Source organism: Meles meles, chromosome 1 (assembly GCF_922984935.1).
Source record: "Meles meles chromosome 1, mMelMel3.1 paternal haplotype, whole genome shotgun sequence".
Taxonomy (NCBI): domain Eukaryota; kingdom Metazoa; phylum Chordata; class Mammalia; order Carnivora; family Mustelidae; genus Meles; species Meles meles.
This window is the reverse complement of record NC_060066.1, coordinates 116,281,878-116,302,874: the sequence shown is the minus strand read 5'-3', so window position 1 is coordinate 116,302,874 and position 20,997 is coordinate 116,281,878. Positions and strand designations below refer to the sequence as shown.

Sequence of the window (20,997 nt, the reverse complement as noted above, 5' to 3'; positions counted from 1 at the left end):
AACAAGATGGCTGCTCCTTTGCTTTCGCCCCTACCCCCCAAATCTTGCTTGAAAATCTCTCTTGTGACCACCTTAAATAAAAACATACTAGCCAACACTTGGCATTATGACATGGTGTTTATTTTTATAGTTCTATCTAGCTGACCATATCTCTATTGATATAAAATTGTATTTCTCTGCAAATTTACTTAAGTTAAAAATTTTGAATCGAATTTGTAACTGACATATCTGGTAAAGAACTAATATCCAAACTATAGAAAGAACTTATAAAACTCAACACCCCAAAAATGAATAATCCAGCTAAAAAATGGAGCAGAAGACATGAACAGATATTTTTCCAAAGAAAACATCCAGATGGCCAACAGACACATCAAAAGATGCTCAGCATCTCTCATCATCAGGGAAATGCAAATCAAAACCACAATGAGATACCACCTCACACCTGTGAGAATGACTAAAATCAACAACACAAGAAATAACAGGTGTTGGCCAGGGTATGGAGAAAGGGGAACCCTCTTGCGTTGTTGGTGGGGATGCAGACTGGTGCAGCCACTCTGGAAAACTGTATGACGCTTCCTCAAAAAGTTAAAAATAGAGCTACCCTATAACCCACCAATTGCACTAGTAGGTATTTACCTGAAGAATACAAAAATGCTCATTCAAAGAGATACATGCATCTTGATGTTCATAGCAGCATTATCTATATTAGTCAAACTGTGGAAACGGCCCAAGTGTCCATTGGTTGATGAATGGATAAAGAAGATGTAATGTAATACACACACACACACACACACACACACACACACACACTATGGAATATTACTCAGCTATAAAAAGGATGAAATCTTGCCATTTGCAATGACATGGATGAAGCTGGAGAGTATTAAAATAAATCAGAGAAAGACAGATACCGTATAATCTAACTCATATGTGAAATTTAAGAAACAAAACCAATGAGCAAAGGGAAAAAAAATGAGGCAAACCAAGAAACAGACTTTTAACTCTGGGGAACACACTGATGGTCACCAGAGGAGAGGAGGGTGGGGAATGGGTGAGATAGGCAGTGGAGATTAAGAAGGGCTTTTGTGATGATGAGCACTGGGTAATGTACAGAGTGTTGAATCACTCTATTGTAGACCTGAAACTAATATTACCCTGTCTGTTAACTGGAATTTAAATAAAAACTTGAAAAAATTTGAATCAGTTTAAAAGACTATCACCTAAATAATAGAAAATAAGCACATAAAATCCTCGGAGGGGTATTCAGATGACTGAATTTTGGGAAAAGGTGAGCTAATCCTGTAATACTTCTTCAGAGAACATTAAACATAGTTTCTTTGCTTTCCTGACTCTGATTGGCTTTTTTTTTTTTTTTTTTTTTTTTTTTTTTTGCCTAAAAATTCCTTCCCCTGAGTTTGGTTTCGATTAACCCACTACCAGCCTTTTACTAGTGCACTCAAGTATCACATTTGCAATCTTTTCTTCTTTTTTTTTTTTTTTGTTTTGTTTGCTAGTATTTTTTATTATTATTATTTTTTTTTATTTCTTTTCAGCATAACAGTATTCATTGTTTTTGCACCACGCCCAGTGCTCCATGCAGTACGTGCCCTCCCCAATACCCACCACCTGGTTCCCCCAATCTCCCACCCCCCACCCCTTTAAAACCCTCAGGTTGTTTTTCAGAGTCCATAGTCTCTCATGGTTCACCTCCCCCTCCAATTTCCCCCAACTCCCTTCTCCTCTCCATCTCCCCATGTCCTCCATGTTATTTGTTATGCTCCACAAGTAAGTGAGACAATATGATACTTGACTCTCTCTGCTTGATTTACTTCACTCAGCATAATCTCTTCCAGTCCTGTCCATGTTGCTACAAAAGTTGGGTATTCATCCTTTCTGATGGAGGCATAGTACTCCATAGTGTATATGGACCACATCTTCCTTATCCATTCGACTGTTGAAGGGCATCTTGGTTCTTTCCACAGTTTGGCGACCGTGGCCATTGCTGCTATAAACATTGGGGTACAGATGGCCCTTCTTTTCACTACATCTGTATGTTTGGGGTAAATACCCAGTAGTGCGATTGCAGGGTCATAGTGCAACCTTTTCTTTATTCTTCCAGTTGGAATTCCTATCCACTTTCTTTATGTTCTCATTAACCTCATTTCTACCATGGCTAATACCACATTTGTCAAAATCGGCCTTATGTTTGTAGCTTTGTGTGTATTTGTTGTCCTGACATCAATGTATTTGCCTAAAAGGAAGTAATTATTTCTTATCCATCCTTGTTATCACCTGATGCTCATAATGCAATGTGTTGCAAAGTGTTGTTACTCGCTCAAATTTTTTAAGAATGAAGCTGAAGTAACAGAAGGAAGTGGTCAGGTGGTGGTATTCCCATTTTGTTTGGGATAAAGATTGAGAGAGAGAGGGAAAGAGATGCAGGTTAAATTACTGTTTACCCAAATGCTTAATTTGTCTGAAGTCTTTTTTTTTTTTAAAGATTTTATTTATTTATTTGACAGACAGGGATCACAAGTAGGCAGAGAGGCAGGCAGAGAGAGAGGAGGAAGCAGGCTCCCTGCCGAGCAGAGAGCCCGATGCGGGGCTCGATCCCAGGACCCCGGGATAATGACCTGAGCTGAAGGCAGAGGCTTTAACCCACTGAGCCACCCAGGCGCCCCTGTCTGAAGTCCTAATGGTTGGAACCAGGATTAGATCCTGGAATTACTGGGTTGTCATCCATCATCATTTTTTTTTTTCTCCCACACCATTCTGCAAGGAATTGGTTAACAAAATACATCATAGGTGTTATATATGCAGTGATGTGTTGGGTTTACTTGGAAGGATATAGAAATGTAAATTAGGGTTTCTTTCCTTCAGGAGAGAATCATTAACAAATTAGAATTTCACTATACCTACCCTGTTAAATAATTTTACAGAATAACATTTCCCCAGTAACAGTGTGGCCACTAAATGGATGCTTTGGAAATGAAGAAGGGAGCCATCAGTGTGGTCTGGAGTGATTTGTTGAAGATTTCAGAAGGACTGAGCTTGAGCTGAACTTGGGAGTTTGGATTTAAAAGTCATTTCAGATGGCAAACCACAAAATTGGGAAAAAATGTGTAGTAGAGAGAACATCTGTATCCTTGCTACAGAAATTGTGACCCAGACCTATAGCCTTGAGCTCATGAGAGCTTGCAAGAGATGTGGAACCAGGTCTCCCTCAGCCTATAGGATCAGACCCCACCCAGTAATGTTTGGGGTGCACCGATAGATACCATTTGTATGGGGCTGTACAGTTTATGGTTGACTAAAGAAGCATCCCATTTGAACCTCAGAATAGGTTGATTAGATATGAATGAATGAGATAAAGAGATGGACTACTAGTGTTCAGTTTCACTGAAAGAAAAGTTGAAGTTTGGAGAGGTTTTGAATTGCTCAAAGTTTCCTACAGAGTCTACATGCTTTTCACACCATGTGATGAGAAGTCACATTTGCAGGGACACCTGGGCAGCTCAGTCTGTTGGCTGTCTGCCTTCGGCTCAGGTCATGATCTCAGGGTTCTGGGTCCAGCTCCCTGCTCAGCGGGGAGTCCGCTTCTCCCTCTGCCTGCTGTTCCCTCTGCTTGTGCGCACTCTCTCTATCTCTGTGACCTATAAATTGAAAAAAAAATCTTAAAAAAAAAGTCACACTTGGGGATTTAAGTAGGCTAGTACAGAAAGCTGGGATGTGGATTAGGTAGCAGCTGGGCCATACAATGGAGATCTGGAATGCTAGGACATTTATCGCTAGGATAGTTATGCTAGGACATATCCATCAGTATGTTTTGGCAGAGGAGCTTCATGAGGAGTGTCTTAGGGAGCCCTATCTGGTGGCACTACATGGATGAATTAGAGTTGGGAAGAAAGAGGACTCAAGATACCAGTGATTCAGGCATAGTAACTAAATATTTTAAATTTAAAAAAAAAGTGGTATCAGTAGTCACCCAACAAATATTTATTGAGTACCCAATTGGTGCTGGGCACTGGACATTTGGTCCTGTTGTCCATGATACACTTGCTCAGGTCATGCTACTGGCTTAGTCAATTACATAACTGAGTCTAAGTGCAGAAAAGACTAACAGTAATGACAACAGTAAAGTCATCTTTGATTTTTCCTGGTTTGTTTGTTTTTTCCTCTGAGGAGCTCTGGCCTCAAAGTTAGATGACTCTCATTCTCATCCTGGTTTTGCTATTAGTGTCATACGTGACCTCGAATGATTCACTTAATTGCTCTGTTGTCCATTTTTCATGCTTAAAACATCAATGTCACACTTACAATGACTTCACAGCACAAGATGTTGTGATGAGATCATTGATGGGGATGTTTTTGGTTTCCGGAGTATCATAAAAGCTTATAACGCTGTCGATATAAAATCATTTTTAAAACCTTCACTTTTTTTGCGACTTCAAAAATTTCAGTCCCCTGGTGCACGTTAGTCACTTTTCTAAGTATTATGACATTGAAAGGGGGGAAAGTGCAGCCGTCTGGGCACTCGTTCTTCCCTGGAGGTAGCGTTGGAGAAGATAATGGTCTATTTGCGATGGGGTGGGCTCCACTCTGAAGGCACGTGGGTGGTGGTTTCTGATTGTGGCTTTCAGGCCCATCTGCTGATGGGTGCCATCGTTAGGTAGGAATATGTGGACGAACATGTGCACTGTTGTCGTAGAGTAACATAAGAGACATGATCGAGAGACTATCTGGACTTGGGAGGGAGAAGCAGGTAGTGCCATCGTGGTGTTCCAAGCTGCGTATGCCTGACTCTTTTGGTGCCAGAAAGCCATGGCCCTGGGTGTGCGGTGTAGGTCCCTGGTGGAGGTCACGTGTGCGTGCATGGGAGGGGCGGGCACTGGCAACGTTGTGAGGGGTGGGAGGAGGGCAGAGAAGATGAGAAGGTGAAAGTGCTTAGTGAGGCAACAGGTTGCTGGGGAGGATACTGATGAACTAAGTATCACTGGTCCCTTCTGTGAACAGGCTCCGTATCAGCACCACCTCTTTGTGTCTGAACTGCTTTCTTTTTTTAATTTTTAAATTTGAAATTTTAATTCCACTGTAGTTCACATAAAGTGTAATGTTAGTTTCAGGAGTGACTCAGCACTTCCATATATCACCTGGTGCTCATCGCAAGGGCCCGCCTTAATCCCCATCCCCTGTTTCACCCATCCCCCATCCACTGGCCCTCTGGTGACCATCAGTGTGTTCTCTGTAGTTAAGAATCTGTTTCTTGGTTTGTCTCCCTCTCTTTTTTTTTTTCCTTTACTTGTTTGTTTTCTTTCTTAAATTCCACATATGAGCCACGTATGGTATTTGTCTTTTTCTGACTTATGTTGCTTAGCATTATACTCTCTAGTTCCATCCATATTTTTGCAAATGGCCAGATTTCATTCTTTTTTATGGCTGAGTAGTAGTCCTCTGTGTGTGTGCACGCGTGCACGCGCGTGTATGTGTGTGTACACATATCACATCTTCTTCATTCATTCATCTGCCAGTGGACACTTGGGCTGCTTCCACCATTTGGCCAGTGTGGATAATGCTGCTATAAACATCAGGGTTAATGTAGTTTCTGAACTACTTTCTACACACTGTAGCTATTGCTGAGAGTGATGGTTTCCATGAGAAAACACACCTCAGGTTATAGGACCCTTTGAGCATTTCCTCTCTTACCTCATCTTAGAACAATTTGGATAAAAATATGATGCGTGAACAGTTCCTGGCACAGAGTTAGCATCAGAGAAGTGTTAGCTGTTGTTACTAGTGTTCTATCCTGCTTATTTATTCATTCAGTCAGTCACTTGAGTGTGTGCTACCACGTATCAACGCCCTGAGGTGTTTGCTTTGGAAGCTCAGGGATGGATCATACAAAGATCCTGTCCTCAGGGACGGAATGTTCTGGTAGGAAAAATAAGATAAGCAGACACGTCAATATCACGGAGTGAAGAAAGGGATACGTCTCTAATAAAGGTGGAGCATGGAGCTTTTGGGGGGGTAGGCAGAAGCTGGAGAGGGCTTCCGGAGGGTTGGAGAGGAAGGCAAGATGGGAGGAGGTTGTACCTGAGGTGCTTCTGGGAGGATTGGGAAGGATTAAAGATTCTGCTGAACCTCGTGAAGCAAAGCTTTCCAGGTGAAGCAAATGGTAAGACCAAAAGCAGAAAATAGCACGTTTAGAGAGAAAATATAACTAGTTTGTTTTGCCCGATTGAAGGCTGTGTTCTGAACATGGGTTTTGCCTCATCTCCAGAGTTCCCTTGCCCCATATTTTTTCATTTCTTTACTCACCAATTAAGTCCAGCAGATTGTAATAAGGAGGGCCAGTTACTAAAACGATGCAAGCGCGTTGTACTTAGAGTGGCTGCTAAATGTGTATCTCTCTGTTCTTGTAATTATTCAGGTTTTTATTTTTACAAAGTGATGGCTGCTTATTCCAAAACTTCCTTAATAGTATGCAAATAGGGGCCAGGAAGCAATAGAAATCCAGAAACATGATTTCCTTTGCATTCCACAATAAATCACCCATGACTTATGGACTGACCCGTGGTGGCTTGGTACATCTCCGGAGGCCCACTGTCACTCGCTTCCAAAATAGATTGGGGCTGTCTTCCGTCCTCGCAGCCTTTCCCAGAGTGCAAAAATCACACCTTGGGTTTTACATTAGCTTTCCACTATGACACACCATGTCATGACTTCTTTTCTCTTTCCTTGACAGTAATTCCATCATCTGCTTATGATAATTCATTCCGCCTTTGGCGGTTTGGCTTATCCACTTAACAGCTGAATAAAAACTGCCCCTCCAGAGTGATGTGGAAGAAGCTCGGGGTTCCCTGGTGGATGGAGCTGAAGCTGTTGGCAAATCTCCTCTTCTTTGTGCCTCAGTCAACACATCCATCCAGTGGGGCTGTTACTGTAGGCTGTGGAGAAATCACAGCCTTGTATTTCATAAACACTTGTTCTGCTTAAAGGTATTTTAAGATGCCAGGTTCTAAGTTAATAGGGGTAATTTCTTAAAATAAGAGTGCCTCACTTAGGGAGATAGTTCTCACTGCAACAGATGAATTCTGTGTTTTCCTAATTCATTTGAAGCTTGAAATAATCATCCAACAACGAGAACTAATATAAATGGAAATTTATGGCATAAAAAGGCTGCATAGGGCTCAACAGCTTATAAACCCGAGTGTGAATACCTATAAGGCCCAGAACAATCAAAGACAAATGGCATATGTGCTCTATAAAGATTTCTTGAATGAATTTTCCCCCCCTTGGGAGAACAACTGTTTAGATTAAACAATGATTAAGTAGGACTAAGGGTTATAAAGTGAGTATCTCTTTCTGGAATTTGGATTTCTTTACATCTTACTGGTTGCGTACTGTGTTTTAAAATAGTACCTACTCAAGTACATATTATGATTACCTGCTCTAATAAAGTATTTTCGTTGGTGCTCACCCTCTGTATTATCTAGATATAGATACTCTGTCTATATACTTTTTCTCTGTAGAGATACTCTCTGTACTGTATGTTCTCTCCATGCATACACATTGTATATACTCTTTATGATAATGTATATACTCTTTGGATATACTGAGTATATTCTTTTACTATGTATATAACTATATTCTCTTTCTATATGCTGTTTGCTGGGACATTTGACTATGCTACAAAAGACATAGTTTAGATTGTGACTCCAAGGCCATGATACTCGGGGCCCTGGTGCCTGCTTATCTGAACAGAGGGTGTAGTGTTGAGGGGAAGTAGCTGGAATGTCAGTGTTATAAATCACAGCTAGTAATATCCCCCCCCCAACCCTGCCACCTTTGCCAATGGCATTGAACCATCAGTGTGCAGTTTCCTGAACATTGGAAGTACCTCAAATGCAGAAGGAGATCCCTCTGGAAAAAGACCTTGGGTGCTTTACAAGGGGGATCGCTGATGACTTTGTCAGTGGTAGATCAGAAGGAAGCTTCCTTGTCATGTTTCTCTCCTTTGCTTTGATGTGCCCCATTTTCTGTAGCTCAGAGAAACACAAAAAGCAGGACACAGATCTCGTGAGGCTTATAAGCCTGCTGATTGTGATTCTGACACAGTTGGGTTTGTGTGTTTGCTCCTTCAGCTCTACGTGGCCACCGAGGCCATCCTCATCGCCCTGGTGGGGGCCACGCCCTCGTACCACTGGGATCTGGCGGAGCTCCTGCCCAATCAGAGCCAAAGCAACCGGTCAGCAGGGGACGACCGCGCGCTCGGGGACTGGCTGCTCACGGCCAACGGCAGCGAGGTCCGGAAGCACGTGCACTTCAGCGGCAGCTTCACCTCCATTGCCTCTGAGGTAAGGGAGGAGGGTACGCAGGGGAAACAGAGGCAGGCCCATTCCCATGGCGAGATGCACCTTTCTCCTGGGCCACGTGGAACCACTTGCCTGTCTGGTTGATTTCATGTCAGCCCCATCTTCAAGTAGCTGCCTGGTAAATTTGAGAGTTAAAGGAGACTATCCTAGGAAAGCACATTCTTTTTCCTTCTTGCTACAAACGGGAAAAGCATGAGCCTTCCCAAACTGGTTAGGTGAAATAAGACTGAACTCCAGAAGAGAGTGTGTCCTTTGAAAAAGTGAATGAAAACTTTCATTTTTTTTTTTTCTTTTCTTACCTACCCCCAAGTTAACAAAGTCGAGAGAGAGAAGTGTGATGACCATCCACAACACCCACAGTTCGTGTGGTGTAGACCCCATGGGGTCCCTTCCCCATACAACACAGAAGCCAGAGGGTAGCACTGCGTGGGGACAGGAAGCTTTGCTTTGAAGGGAGCTCTGTGGTCAAGATGGTTTTGGTAAGGACAGTGCCTTCTAAGCCATCTTGAGGGAAATAAGCTGAGGCTGGATAGTCAGTGAAGGGAAACCCTGGGGTCAGAAGGGCAGGGATCATGCTCAGGTGGCCAGCATGTGTACTGGGTTTTCAGAAGTGGGAATATTCAGTCCTTTGTGTGCTCCCTACAAGCTATCCATTTTCCCATTGCCACCTTGGCCCAGCTCTTGGACCCAGTGATCCAGTAACTATAGGATTAAAGCCTGGTGCACACAGGGCCTCCAGAACCCTTTCCAGCTCTCAGTGCTGACTTCTGTGCTGGGTAGCTCCCCCACATCCATTTGGCTGCTCCCCTGCACTGCTCCCGGGATACTTGCCAGAAGCCCTGCCTGTATCCCATGTCCACCCTCCTTTCTGCATGTCTGCATGTATGTCTCCCGTGTGTGCATGTGTGTGTGTGTGTCTGTGCATGTCTATGTGTCATGTGTGTATGTGTGTCTGCACCATGGTATCGGCTAGTCTTACCCACTGTTGACTGTTTTAATTACCACCATTTGAATGGGACGTGCTAAAAAACAGAAGAGCCACAAAGGCCCTGTTTGCCTGGCCTTTCCTTCAGAGTTTCCATTTGAAGGAATAATTACTGGATTAGTTTTCCAAACTACTGCCTCGGCAGTCTATTTCTATGACAACAGTCCAGTCCTGTCACCCCTGACTCAGGACCTCCATTGATTCTCCCACTGCACGCAGGAAGCAGTGAGACTCATTCCATTGCAGTGGCACGTTCAAGGCCCTCCCCCCCTCCACAGCTTGGCTGAGGCCCCATCTGCATTTGCCTCTGTCTCCCCCGTTTCTCATGCAGGCCCTGAGTGCTTGGCCTGCCTGTGTCCTCGGTAGGTAACTCACCTTGGAACGTCCTCGCTCACCCTTGCATCCACTGTGTGAAATCCTTACCTGCCCTCTAACCGCTCACCTTCACTCTCACCTCCCCGTGCAGTCCCTCCCAACCACTTCCCAGAAGAAGTAAAATATGCTTGTTTCCTCTCCACTGCCATTTTGTTCACACTTACGTTACACACTGTAGTTTGTGGTTCAGCTCTATTTTTAAAGTCCCTTGAGGTCAGAAACCATGGTTTGGACATCTTTGTATCTCGTGGCCTAGAACAATAGCCACCATCACCACAGGTGCTAACCAGGTACCACCACCGCTAACCTACTGAGACAGCAAGTAGCCGTGCGGAATGGTGACCACATGTGGGCATCGGGATGTTTTATGGCCCTGAGCTCATTTCATGTTCAAGATAATTTTATGAGATAACATTATTTTCCCCATTCTACAGATGATGAAATTGAGACTTCTTGAGGTCAGATCAGCTAATAGGGGCAAAGCCAGATTTGAACCCAGATTTGTCTGAACTCAGGCCTATGCTCTTAATTACTGTACTTTTCCAGAACCTGTCTTATCCAAATGGGTATGCACATCTCTTGGTTCCTTTCGATAGGTAACAGTAGCCAAAGAACTTAATTTCTTTTTTAATTTGGAAATAATTTCCAACCGACAGACATTTCAACACTCATACAAAGAATACCCTTTTATCCTATAATTTCATGAATCATTACCATCTCAATTTTCTGTAAGCCTTTTGAAAGGTCCATATACAATTCTGTTGTTCTTTTATGCCCAGATACTTTAGCATGTATTTCCTAAAAATAAGGGCATTTTCTTATGTAGCCGTACTATAGCTATCAACTTCAAGACATTTAACATTGATTGATTCTTTTTTTTAAAGATTTTTATTTATTTATTTGACAGACAGAGATCACAAGCAGGCAGAGAGGCAGGCAGAGAGAGAAGGAGGGGAAGCAGTCTCCCTGCTGAGCAGAGAGCCCGATGTGGGACTCGATCCCAGGACCCTGAGACCATGACCTGAGCCGACGGCAGATGCTTTAACCTACTGAGCCACCTAGGCACCTCCATTGATTGATTCTGTAGTTAAATAGACCACCCATACCCAGTTTTGTCACTTGACCCTATACGGTCCTTGATGCAGTGGTTCCCCACATCTTATACTCATCTCCATTTTAGGGTCACAGGTGACACTTAGTTGTCATGGCTGTTAGGGTCTTGTCATGTTCAGCCTTTTCCTTTTATCAGATTGATGCCTTTGAAGAAGACATACTCCCTCTGTTTTAAAAAATGAGAATGTTCTTCATTTTGGTTCTGATGATTTCTCATTAAGGTTGCGTATCCAAAGTCAGAATAGTAATAAGTAATGTTGTGTCCTTCTGGATCACGTCTGGGTGTACACTATCCATCTGCCCCTTTTTGGTGATAATTTTGACCATCCACTCCAGGGATTGCTGATTTCTCCCCTGTACAGTTAATAGTCATTTCATTTCAAGGGACAATCTATGGAAAATTACTTTAAGAATATGCAAATTTACGGGGCGCCTGGGTGGCTCAGTGGGTTAAGCCTCTGCCTTCGGCTCAGGTCATGATCTCAGGGTCCTGGGATCGAGCCCCGCATTGGGCTCTCTGCTCACCGGGGAGACTGCTTCCTCCTCTCTGTCTCTGCCTGCCTCTCTGCATACTTGTGATCTCTGTCAAATAAATAAATAAATAAATAAATAAATAAATAAATAGAATATGCAAATTTACTATTCCATTTCAGAACACCCCACCCCAAATTTAGCATCTTTGGATGATCTTTTTGTAAGCCAAGCGAGACTATGGTGGTTTCTTTACTGCAGCTCTTTCTCTATATTTACCAGTTGGCATTCTGCCCTTTTTTTTTTAAGTGTAATTGACAGATAACATTGTATCATTTGGGGGTTATGACATGCTCCATATTTGTATGCATTGTGAAATAATCAGTGGTTAACATCCATCACCGTACATAGTTACAAAATCTAGTTAATATCCATCTGTAACTATATATAGTTACAAAATTTTTTCTTATGAACTTTGAGGATATAGTCTCTTAGCTTCTTAGCATTTTTCAGATCTCCAATCACAATATTATTAGCTATAATCCTCATGCATCCCCAGGACGTATTTATTTTATACCCGTAAGTTTGTACCTTTTGAACTCCTTCACCTGTTTTATCCACTCCCAGCCCCCACCTCTGGCAACCAATCTGTTCTCTGTATCTATAAACTTGCTTTTTGTTTGTTTGTTTGTTTGTTTTTAAGGTTTCCATGGCATTCTGCTTTCAGCTGTAAGCAAAAGCCCATGTCTGTCTGTATGCCTGCCTGTGTGTATCTGTCTACCTACTTACGTATTTACATATTTATCATTAGTATGTATTCATGGATTCCTGTTCTTTTCAATTATTTATAACTGTTTATAGTCTTTAATGATTTTGATGTTCAGATTTTCCCCAGGTTATCAGTGGGAACATCTTCAAGCTGGCTTTTGTGTCCTTTTTTTTAAATAAGAGTTTTTATTTTGAGATAATTGTAGATTTACATGCAGTTGCAGGAAATATTATAGAGAAATTTTGTGGACCTTTACCCAGTTTGTCCTAATGGCATTTTGCAAAACCATAGTATAATATCACAGCCAGAGTAATGACACTGATATGGCTAAGGCACAGAACATTTCCATCACCAAAAGGGTCCCCCGTGATGTGCGTGTATGTGTGTGTGTGTGTGTGTCTAGCCACAACCACTTCCTTGCCAGCCTGTCTCAACTCCTTGGTAACCACTAATCTGTTCTCCTATACTTGTGTCATTTCAAGAATGTTATAAAAATGGGATTGTATTGTGTATAGCCTTTTGGGGTTGGCTTTTCTCACTCAGCATAATTCTCTGCAGATTCATCTCAGTTTAGTTATATTATTTTAGTTATATAATACATTCTGGAATTGGGTAGATTGATTCCTTTTTATTCTTTCAAAGTTGTTTTAGCTATTTTAGTTCTTTGGGCATTCCATATAAATTTCAGAATAATTTTTTCTATACCTACAAAAAATCTTTTTGGGATTTTTGATAGGAGTTTCAGTAAACCTATATACATCAATTTGGGGAGAATTGACATCTTTACTATGTTTTGTTTTCCAATATATGAAGACTATATGTGTTAGAGATTTCAGTGTTTTGTAGTCTTTAGCATATAAGTCCTATATGTATTTTGTTAGATTTACACCTAAATATGTTCTTTTTTGGAGTGTCTGTAAATGGTATTATATTTTAAGTTTTGGTGTGCACATGTTCATTGCTAGTAGATAGAAATATAGTTGATTTTTACATGTTCTTCTTGTAGCTTGTGACCTTGCTGAACTCACATATTAATTCTGGGGGGCCCTTTGGGATTTTCTAGATAATCATGTCAAAATCTCCCTTTCTAGTCTATATGCCTTTTATTTCATTCTCTTGCCATATTGCTCCAGCTGGAACCTCCAGCACTATGTTGAATGGAGGGTGAGAATGGACATCCCTGCGTGTTTCCAGCCATAGGAGGGAAGCTTTGGTCTTCTACTGTACAGTGTTGCCTGTAGGTTTTTTAGAGTTCTTTATTAAGTTCAGGAAGGCCCCCCATTCCAATTTTTTTTTTTAATTTTGAACATGTATTGAATTTTGTCAAATAAATCAGCTTGCAACTTTCTGCATCAGTTGCAATGATCATGTGGAGTTTTTTTCCCCACCTTCTACTATGGTGGATTGTCTGAATTAACTTCAAAATACTGAACCAGCTTTGCATCTCTGGATGGTATATCCTCTTTATATATTGCTGAATTCTATTTGCCAATATTTTGTTACGGAGTTTTGCTTCTGTATACATGAGGGATATTGATCTGTTGTTTTCTCTTTTTTGTACCTATGTCTGGTTTTGGTGTCAGGGTAGAATTGGTGTTCTTTAAGTATTTGGTGGAACTCCTAGTAAAATCATCTGGGCCTTTTTTTTTTTTTTAAGATTTCTTTTTTGGGAGTTTTAAAATTATGAATTCAGTTTTCTTACAGGTTATAGGGATATTTAAATGGTTTGTCTTGAATTGTGAATTGTGACAGTTTGTGCTTTTCAGGGAGTTAGTCCATTTCATGTAAATTGTCAGATTATGTGTGTTGAGCCATTCACTATATTTATTATACTTTTGATGTCTGCAGAGTAAATCAAATTACTGATAATTATTACCAGTAGGTAATTTGTGTCTTCTCTCTCTGATTTAATTACTTGTCTGTCATGTGGGTTTGTCAATTTTACTGATCTTTTTAAAGAACCAGGATTTTGTTCATTGATTTTTTTTCCCTATTATTTTTCTATTTTTAATTGTATTGATTTCTGCTCTTACCTTTAATTATTACCTTTCTTCTGCTTGCTTTGGGTTTCTTTTTCTTTTTTAGGTTATAAACTTGGTAGCCTAGATTTTTAATGAGTCTTCTTTAAGTATTTAGTGCTATAAATTTTCCCCTCAGGACTGCTTTAGCTGTGTCCCACAAATTTTGATATGTTGTATTTTTATTTTCATTTAGCTCAATGTATATTTTTTCTCCTTATGACTTCCTCTTTGACCCCGTGATTATTTAGAAGCCTCTTGTTTAATTATCTAGTATTGAGGGATTTTCCTCTTAACTTTCTGGTTTGATTTCATTATGGTCAGAGGACACTCTTTATGATTTCAATTCTTTTAAATTTGTTGAGGTTTCTTTTATGACTCAGGATGTGGTCTCTCTTGGTATATGTTCAATTGGTGCTTAAAGCAGTTGTTGCTGTTGGGTGGAGTGTTTGATAAATATTACTTAGATCCTGGTTGGTTGATAGTATTGTTGATTTCTTCTGCATCCTTCCTGATTCGCTGCCTAGTTATTCTAGAGACTGTTGAGAGAGGAGTGTGTATGTCTTCTATTATTACTGTAGATTTGCTGGATTCTCCTTATACTGCTCCCAATTTTTCCTTTATATATTTTATAGCTCTGTTGTTTAGTCTATACATTTTGGTGATTGCTGTATCTTCTTGGTGGATTAACTTTTTAAAAAATAATTTTGTAATATACCTCTATGTCTCTGGTAATTTTCTATGTTTCTGTGTTCTATATTTTGTAATATACCTCTATGTCCCTGGTAATTTTCTATGTTCTATGAAATGTGGTTTGATACTAATCTAGCCACTCCTGCTTTCTTCAATTAATGTCGTTAGCATGATATATATTTTTGTCCTTTTTACTTTCAACTTGCCTATATCATTATGTGTGAAGTTAGTTTCCTATAGACAGCATAGAATTAGGTCATTTTTAAAAAAGATTTTATTTATTTTAGAGAGAGAGAGAGCACGCACAAAGGGAAGAGTGGGAGGGAGAAGCAGACTCCGTACTGAGCAGAGAGCACAACGTAGGACTCAATTCCCGGACCCTAAGATCATGACCTGAGCCGAAGGCAGGTACTCAACCGACTGAGCCACCCAGGTGCCCAAATTGGGTCAAATTTTTAAATCCATACCATCACTGTCTGTCTTTATTTGTGTTTTTAGATAATTTACATTTAATATAATTATTTATGTGCTAGACCTTACCTCTTCTGGTTTATTTTTGTTGTTGTTGTTTTCTATTCTCTGTTTTTTCTTCAATTTTTCCTTTTTGTGTAAGTTACTTGAACATTTTTTAGTATCTTATTTTCACTTATTTGTAGTATTTTTGAGTGTATCTCTTTGTATAGCCTTCTTAGTGATTGCTCTTGGCATTGCATTATATATACATAACTTACCACAGTCTACCGATGTTGTCAGATCTCCAGTTTGAGTGACATACAGAAATTCTACCTCACTTTACATTCCTTTGCCCTCTTCTGTTTATAATTGTCCCAGATATTTTCCCACATACTTTTTGAATTACATTACACAGTGTTATAATATTTGCTTCAGCCATCAAACATCATTTAGAAAACTAAAGAGAAGCAAAGTCTGTTGTATTTACCTCAACTTTTCCTTCCTGATGTTCCAAGATCTTAGAGAACCTTTATTAGCCACTGTTTGAGAGTAATTGTGAGGTGACACATTCTCTTAGTTTTCTTTCATCTGAGAATATCTTGATTTCTCCCCATCTCTTGTTTTCATTGGTAATAAAATTCTTGTTTGACAGTTCATTTCATTCAGCATTTAAAAACTCCAGTACCACTTTCTTCTGGCCTCCATGATTTCTGATGAGAAATATGTTGTTTATCTGAATTGTGTTTTTCCTATAGGGAAAGTGTTACTTCCCTCTTGCTACTTTCAAGATTTTTTAGTGTTCTAGTCACTAATGTTTAGAAGTTAGATTATGATGTTTCTTGGTGTGGATTTCTACAAGTTTATCTTCTTTGGGATTTACTGAGCTGCATAGAGCTAAGGTTTATGGCTCTTGACAAATTGAGACATTTTCAGCTATTATTTTTTCAAGTACCCATTTTTTAGCCCATCTCCCTTTCTCCTTTCCTTCCAGAACTCCAGTGAGAGAAATATTAGTTCTTTTGTTATAGCCCCAAAGAACTCTGAAGCTTTGTTCATTTTCTTCTGTCTGGTTTATCTTTGTATTCATATTGGATATTATCTGTTGCTTTATTTCCAAATTTATTGATTCTTTCATCTGTCCCTTTCATTCTGCTGTTGAACCTACTCATTTTTTTTTTTTTTTTTAGTTCTAAACTTTTCATTTTGTTCTTTTTAAAATATATTCTCTCTATTTGGTGAGACTTTCTGTATTTTCACTGAGTCTATTTTGTTATATGTTCGAGGTGCTCTTCGAAGCATTATTGTGATGGCAGCTTTAACGTCTTTCTCAGATAGTTGTAACATCTCCAGCATCTCAGCAGTCTTTTTTCATTCTACTTTGAATTTTCCCAGTTGTTGGCATCATGAATTACTTTTGTTTGAAACCCAAAGTTACGGGGATTATGTTAAGAGGTTCTGGGTCTTAGTTAAATCTTCTGTTCTCTAGGACGCCTGGGTGGCTCAGTTGGTTAAGCGGCTGCCTTCGGCTCAGGTCATGATCCTAGTGTCCTGGGATCGAGTCCCGCATCGGGCTCCTTGCTCGGCAGGGAGCCTGCTTCGCCCTCTGCCTCTGCCTGCCACTCTGTCTGCCTGTGCTCTCTCTCTCTCTCTGACTAATAAATAAATAAAATCTTTAAAAAAAAAATCTTCTGTTCTCGGACACAGCTCTGGCACAGAAAGAGGGGAGAGGTGCCTCGTTACTACCTTGTGATGGTGGAGATCCAGTCTCCCAGGTGCTCACACTGAATGGTGTGGTGGCGGTGATGGTATGGAGGCTTCTTCACTGTAGGCAGCAGGGATGAAAGTGCCGGCTCCCTGCTTGTCTTTTTCTGACACATACGAAAGGAATGAAGTGGGGTGACTTGTTACTGCCCGGCCAGGGAGGGGGGGATATTTAGGTTCTCCACTTAGCCTTTGTTCCTGTGAATGGGGTTGAAGCCATAGCTCTTTTTGGGTTTGTTTTTGTTTTGCGGTGATGAATGGCTGGCATAAAGCAGTTCTTGTCTAAAAAATGTTCTGTCCTGCTGGGCTGCCCCTTTCCTGGGCCTTTGGAAAGGCCCTACCAAGCATGCTGTTGGTAGGGGCTTCTTTTGTCCTTCCTCTTGGTATTTCTGAGTTGTTGTCTTCTCCAGCACCGAGGCTGGATCAGGTATGTGAGGCAGAGAGAAGCCCAGGGACTCACAACATTCCTTGGGTCCCGGGGTCCTAGCTGATCTTCTCTCCATCTTTCAGAGTTGTCTTATGTTTGTTTCGTACATGATGTCCAGGGTTTTTAGTAGTATGTAGTGGGAGAAATAGGGAAAAGTACATTTATTCCATTTTCCTGGAGCTGAAAGTCCCCCTGTGTCCTTTTGATGTGCCCATCACTTTTGGGTTTTTTTGAGCATTAAAAAATTTTTGGCATAAAAGATATTCCAGATTCATCTTTCAGCTCCCCTACTCCAACTGTGGAATTAGCCATTTCTCCAAAAGGCTCTTGTTCTTTTATTGCCCCCATAGGATTTTGCAGTGGTGACAGCCGTAAGTCTGCACCTCCAACAAACCCATTACCACATTACAACGAAAGATCAAATTCCGCCACATGTCGAAACATTTATTAACTCAATTCTTATTATCAGAGAAGCAAAGAATAAAATATCTTGCATGCTTTAGAAGTCCTAGCTCTGTGGTTTTATTGGTGTTCTGAATACTGTTTACACAACAGGTCACTACAGAAAAACTCCCAATTTTCCATAGGGAGGTACTGACGTTTCCTCTCCCCACCAGATGCAAGCAGGCAGATTCTTCCAGAATTCATACTGTCTCAGGACCAAGGAGGGAATTTAGTCTAGGGCATCACTCCTGTATAAAGAATGCAGAGCACTGTGGATCACCTCACAAGTTCACAGAAGGGCACTGAATGTCTCTAAAATATATTGAGCTAATTCATGTATGTTGGGTGTCTTTAATTTCACCAGAGATCGCCCTTTTTTTTTTTTTTTTTTTTTTTTTTACAGTCATCATTGCTAGTCAGCAGGCCACTATTTTAATCGGATAGAAGCAAACAAGATTGGCTGATAGAGACTGGGATGATGGAAGTCCTTGCAGGAGCTCTCTGTGGAGAATGGGCTTTCTAAGAGAAGGCCAGCTGACCAGCACTGGACAGCACAGCCTCCATTAGAATGCTCCTACATCAGCATGGGAGCCAAGTAATGTTTATGCAGAATATCCCACAGTTTGTGCTTCGTACTGGGAGGTAAATCTGATCCCATAGCAACATTGTGCTTCAGCACAGCAGACCTCAGTACATTTCAATGGCATTGAATTAAATTAATACTAGTGAAATCTATAATTGGGAGCCCTTTTACCTATCACCAGAGGGACACCATTATTAGTAAATATTCTCTGAGCACCTACTGCTTGCCTGATGCTAGAGAAAACCTTTGTGCCAGCCAAGGAGGGAGGGTGCCATCAGACCCAACACTCCAGGACAGCAGGAAAGGGCACCCTGGTCCCCAGCCCACGTCCTGTGCCAGCACCCAGGGGCTCACCCATTATAGTGCTCAACTGGAGGCTGAATATGGAGACAAGGGAACCCGGAGACCTACTGCTCCCCAGATAAAGATTGGTAGATGCAGGAGAAATAGGATGGAATAGCTTTCCCAGCAAGGGCTGATGTTTAAAGCAGCTCTGAGGAAAAAAGCGTAATGGGCTAAAATGGTCTCAACTTATCCTCCTGTCATGTCTCCCTGATCACAGCTGGGGCGCATCTGTGAGTCACTGTCCTTCTTGCCATCTGGCTTTGTCGTCACACTGGGACTGTGTGTCTGTCTCCCTCCCTCCCTCCTCTCCTCTCCCTTGCTCTCTCTTTTCTCTCCTTTTTTCTCCCGGTCCCTGTCATTTTGTCTTTTGGCACCTGGGTTTCTTTTCCCGCACCCCTCTCATTCTGAGTCTCTGGCTTTCTCTTCTGCCCCCCATTTGTTTCTCTCTGCCTTTCTCTGTGTTTCTGTCTCACTCGCTCTCTCTGTCCTGCCTTTCTGTCTCTCTCCCATGTTACTGCTTCATTCTCTGTGTGTGTCTCTGCCTCGTTTTCTCTTTGTCTCTCACTTGTTCTTCCCCACCCCCTCACCCTCCTCCTGTTACTCACCTGCCCTTTCTCATTCCCGAGATGCACAAATACTTGGATGTATATGCCACTATCCATCTGGATCATACATCTGTCGTTATAGATTGATTGGTGCCCACTACGCTCCTCCCAGGGTGGAGAGGCACACTTTGGGCTCCCATACCATTAGGAGGTCAGGCAGTTATCTACCTCGGGTGGATCTCAAGGCACAGATACTCTCTATGCAGATTAGGATCCTCAGTCTCCAGCAGGTGCCCCAAGACGTGTCCAGACCGGAGGGTGCAGGTGGGGGTGGGTGGTCCAGTTACACAGCTGGGGATGTCTGTACACCACTGCTCTGTGGGATCTCCAGGGGGTGCTCCACGGGGATGCTGGCGTCATGATTTGGGGTGAGTTATTTTTGGAGCATCGCGGATGCTAAACCAGCTGCTTCTGGCCTGCATGGGTTCATGATGTTTTGTGAGGGTGGTCGTGGCCTGCTGCCCACTCTGTGGATGGAAGGGTACAGACAGAGGCCCACAGTCCCCCTTGGGATCCTCAATGGCAGTGAGACCATTCCATACCAAGAGCTTGGGGCTGCAGATGAGCTTCATGAAGCTTGGTAGGGAGAGGACAGGGAAGAGGCAGATAACCATGACTACTTTTTCATTTGGTCTCTTGTGAGAGGCTTCTCCCAGAGATCTCCCCCACTTGCTGCTTAGCATGTCCTGCCAACAGCCTGAGCTGTAAATGAAACAACAGGCATGGAGAGAATTTAAAGAATTTGCCCTAAATCACATATTTAATAAGTCGCTGGTCTGGGTTCAGTGGGCTCATATTTTTTCTACTACCTCAGTGATTTTCAGACTTTTTTTTTCCCCCGTAACAGAAGCCTTTAGGTTTAATGATATCTTAGCTGGCATTTCAGGATTTAAAAGAGCTAGGTGTGGGCACCTGGGTGGCTCAGTGGTTTGAAGCCTCTGCCTTCGGCTCGGGTCATGATCCCAGGATCCTGGGATTGAGCCCCATGTCGGGCTCTCTGCTCAGCAAGAAGCCTGCTTACCCCCTCTCTCTGCCTGCCTCTCTGCCTACTTGGGATCTCTGTCTGTCAAGTGGATAAATAAAATCTTAAAAAAAAGGAAAAAAAAAAAAGAGCTAGGTGCTTCACTGCTGTCAGTGAAGAGGAGTGGGGTCTGGGGCTCCAGGGTCCCCCAGCAGCTGCCAGCCATCCTGGGCATCCCTGAAGCACCTCCGTGCAGAAGAGGGGGAGGAGCTTGGCTCCTCCTGGGAGGAGTGGGTGCAAGCGTGGGTCAGTGGATTGATGGGAACGAAGGTTGGCCAAGTGACTGTAGGACAATGGCACATGAGCAAATAAATACCTACCCTGGGCTGCCCATCACCTGCTTGCATTTGCCTCTGACACAGTGAATTCTAAGGAGGAAGGGTAATAGTCATGATGTTTGTTGCAAGTGGAAACATACCAGAATGTGTGGGCTCAGAGTAGCTGGTGATTTCCTCAGTGTCACACAGTAAATGGAGGAGCCTGGCCACAGATTCCTGGGGCATGTGACCCAAGCAGAAGGAAAGAGGGAAAGAGCCTACCTGTGATTCTCTTGCTCCACAGC

The 20,997-nt window shown here is 41.9% G+C and overlaps 1 protein-coding gene across 1 annotated transcript in view; it reads left to right on the top strand.

Annotated features, from left to right (window-relative positions):
- The window catches only part of SLC22A15 (solute carrier family 22 member 15), an 80,554-nt gene that overhangs the window by 7,649 nt on the left and 51,908 nt on the right, over positions 1-20,997 (top strand). The window contains exon 2 of the mRNA XM_045982142.1: positions 8,142-8,354. Within this exon, the coding sequence (XP_045838098.1) occupies positions 8,142-8,354 (213 nt within the window). The remainder of the gene's footprint in view (positions 1-8,141; positions 8,355-20,997) is intronic.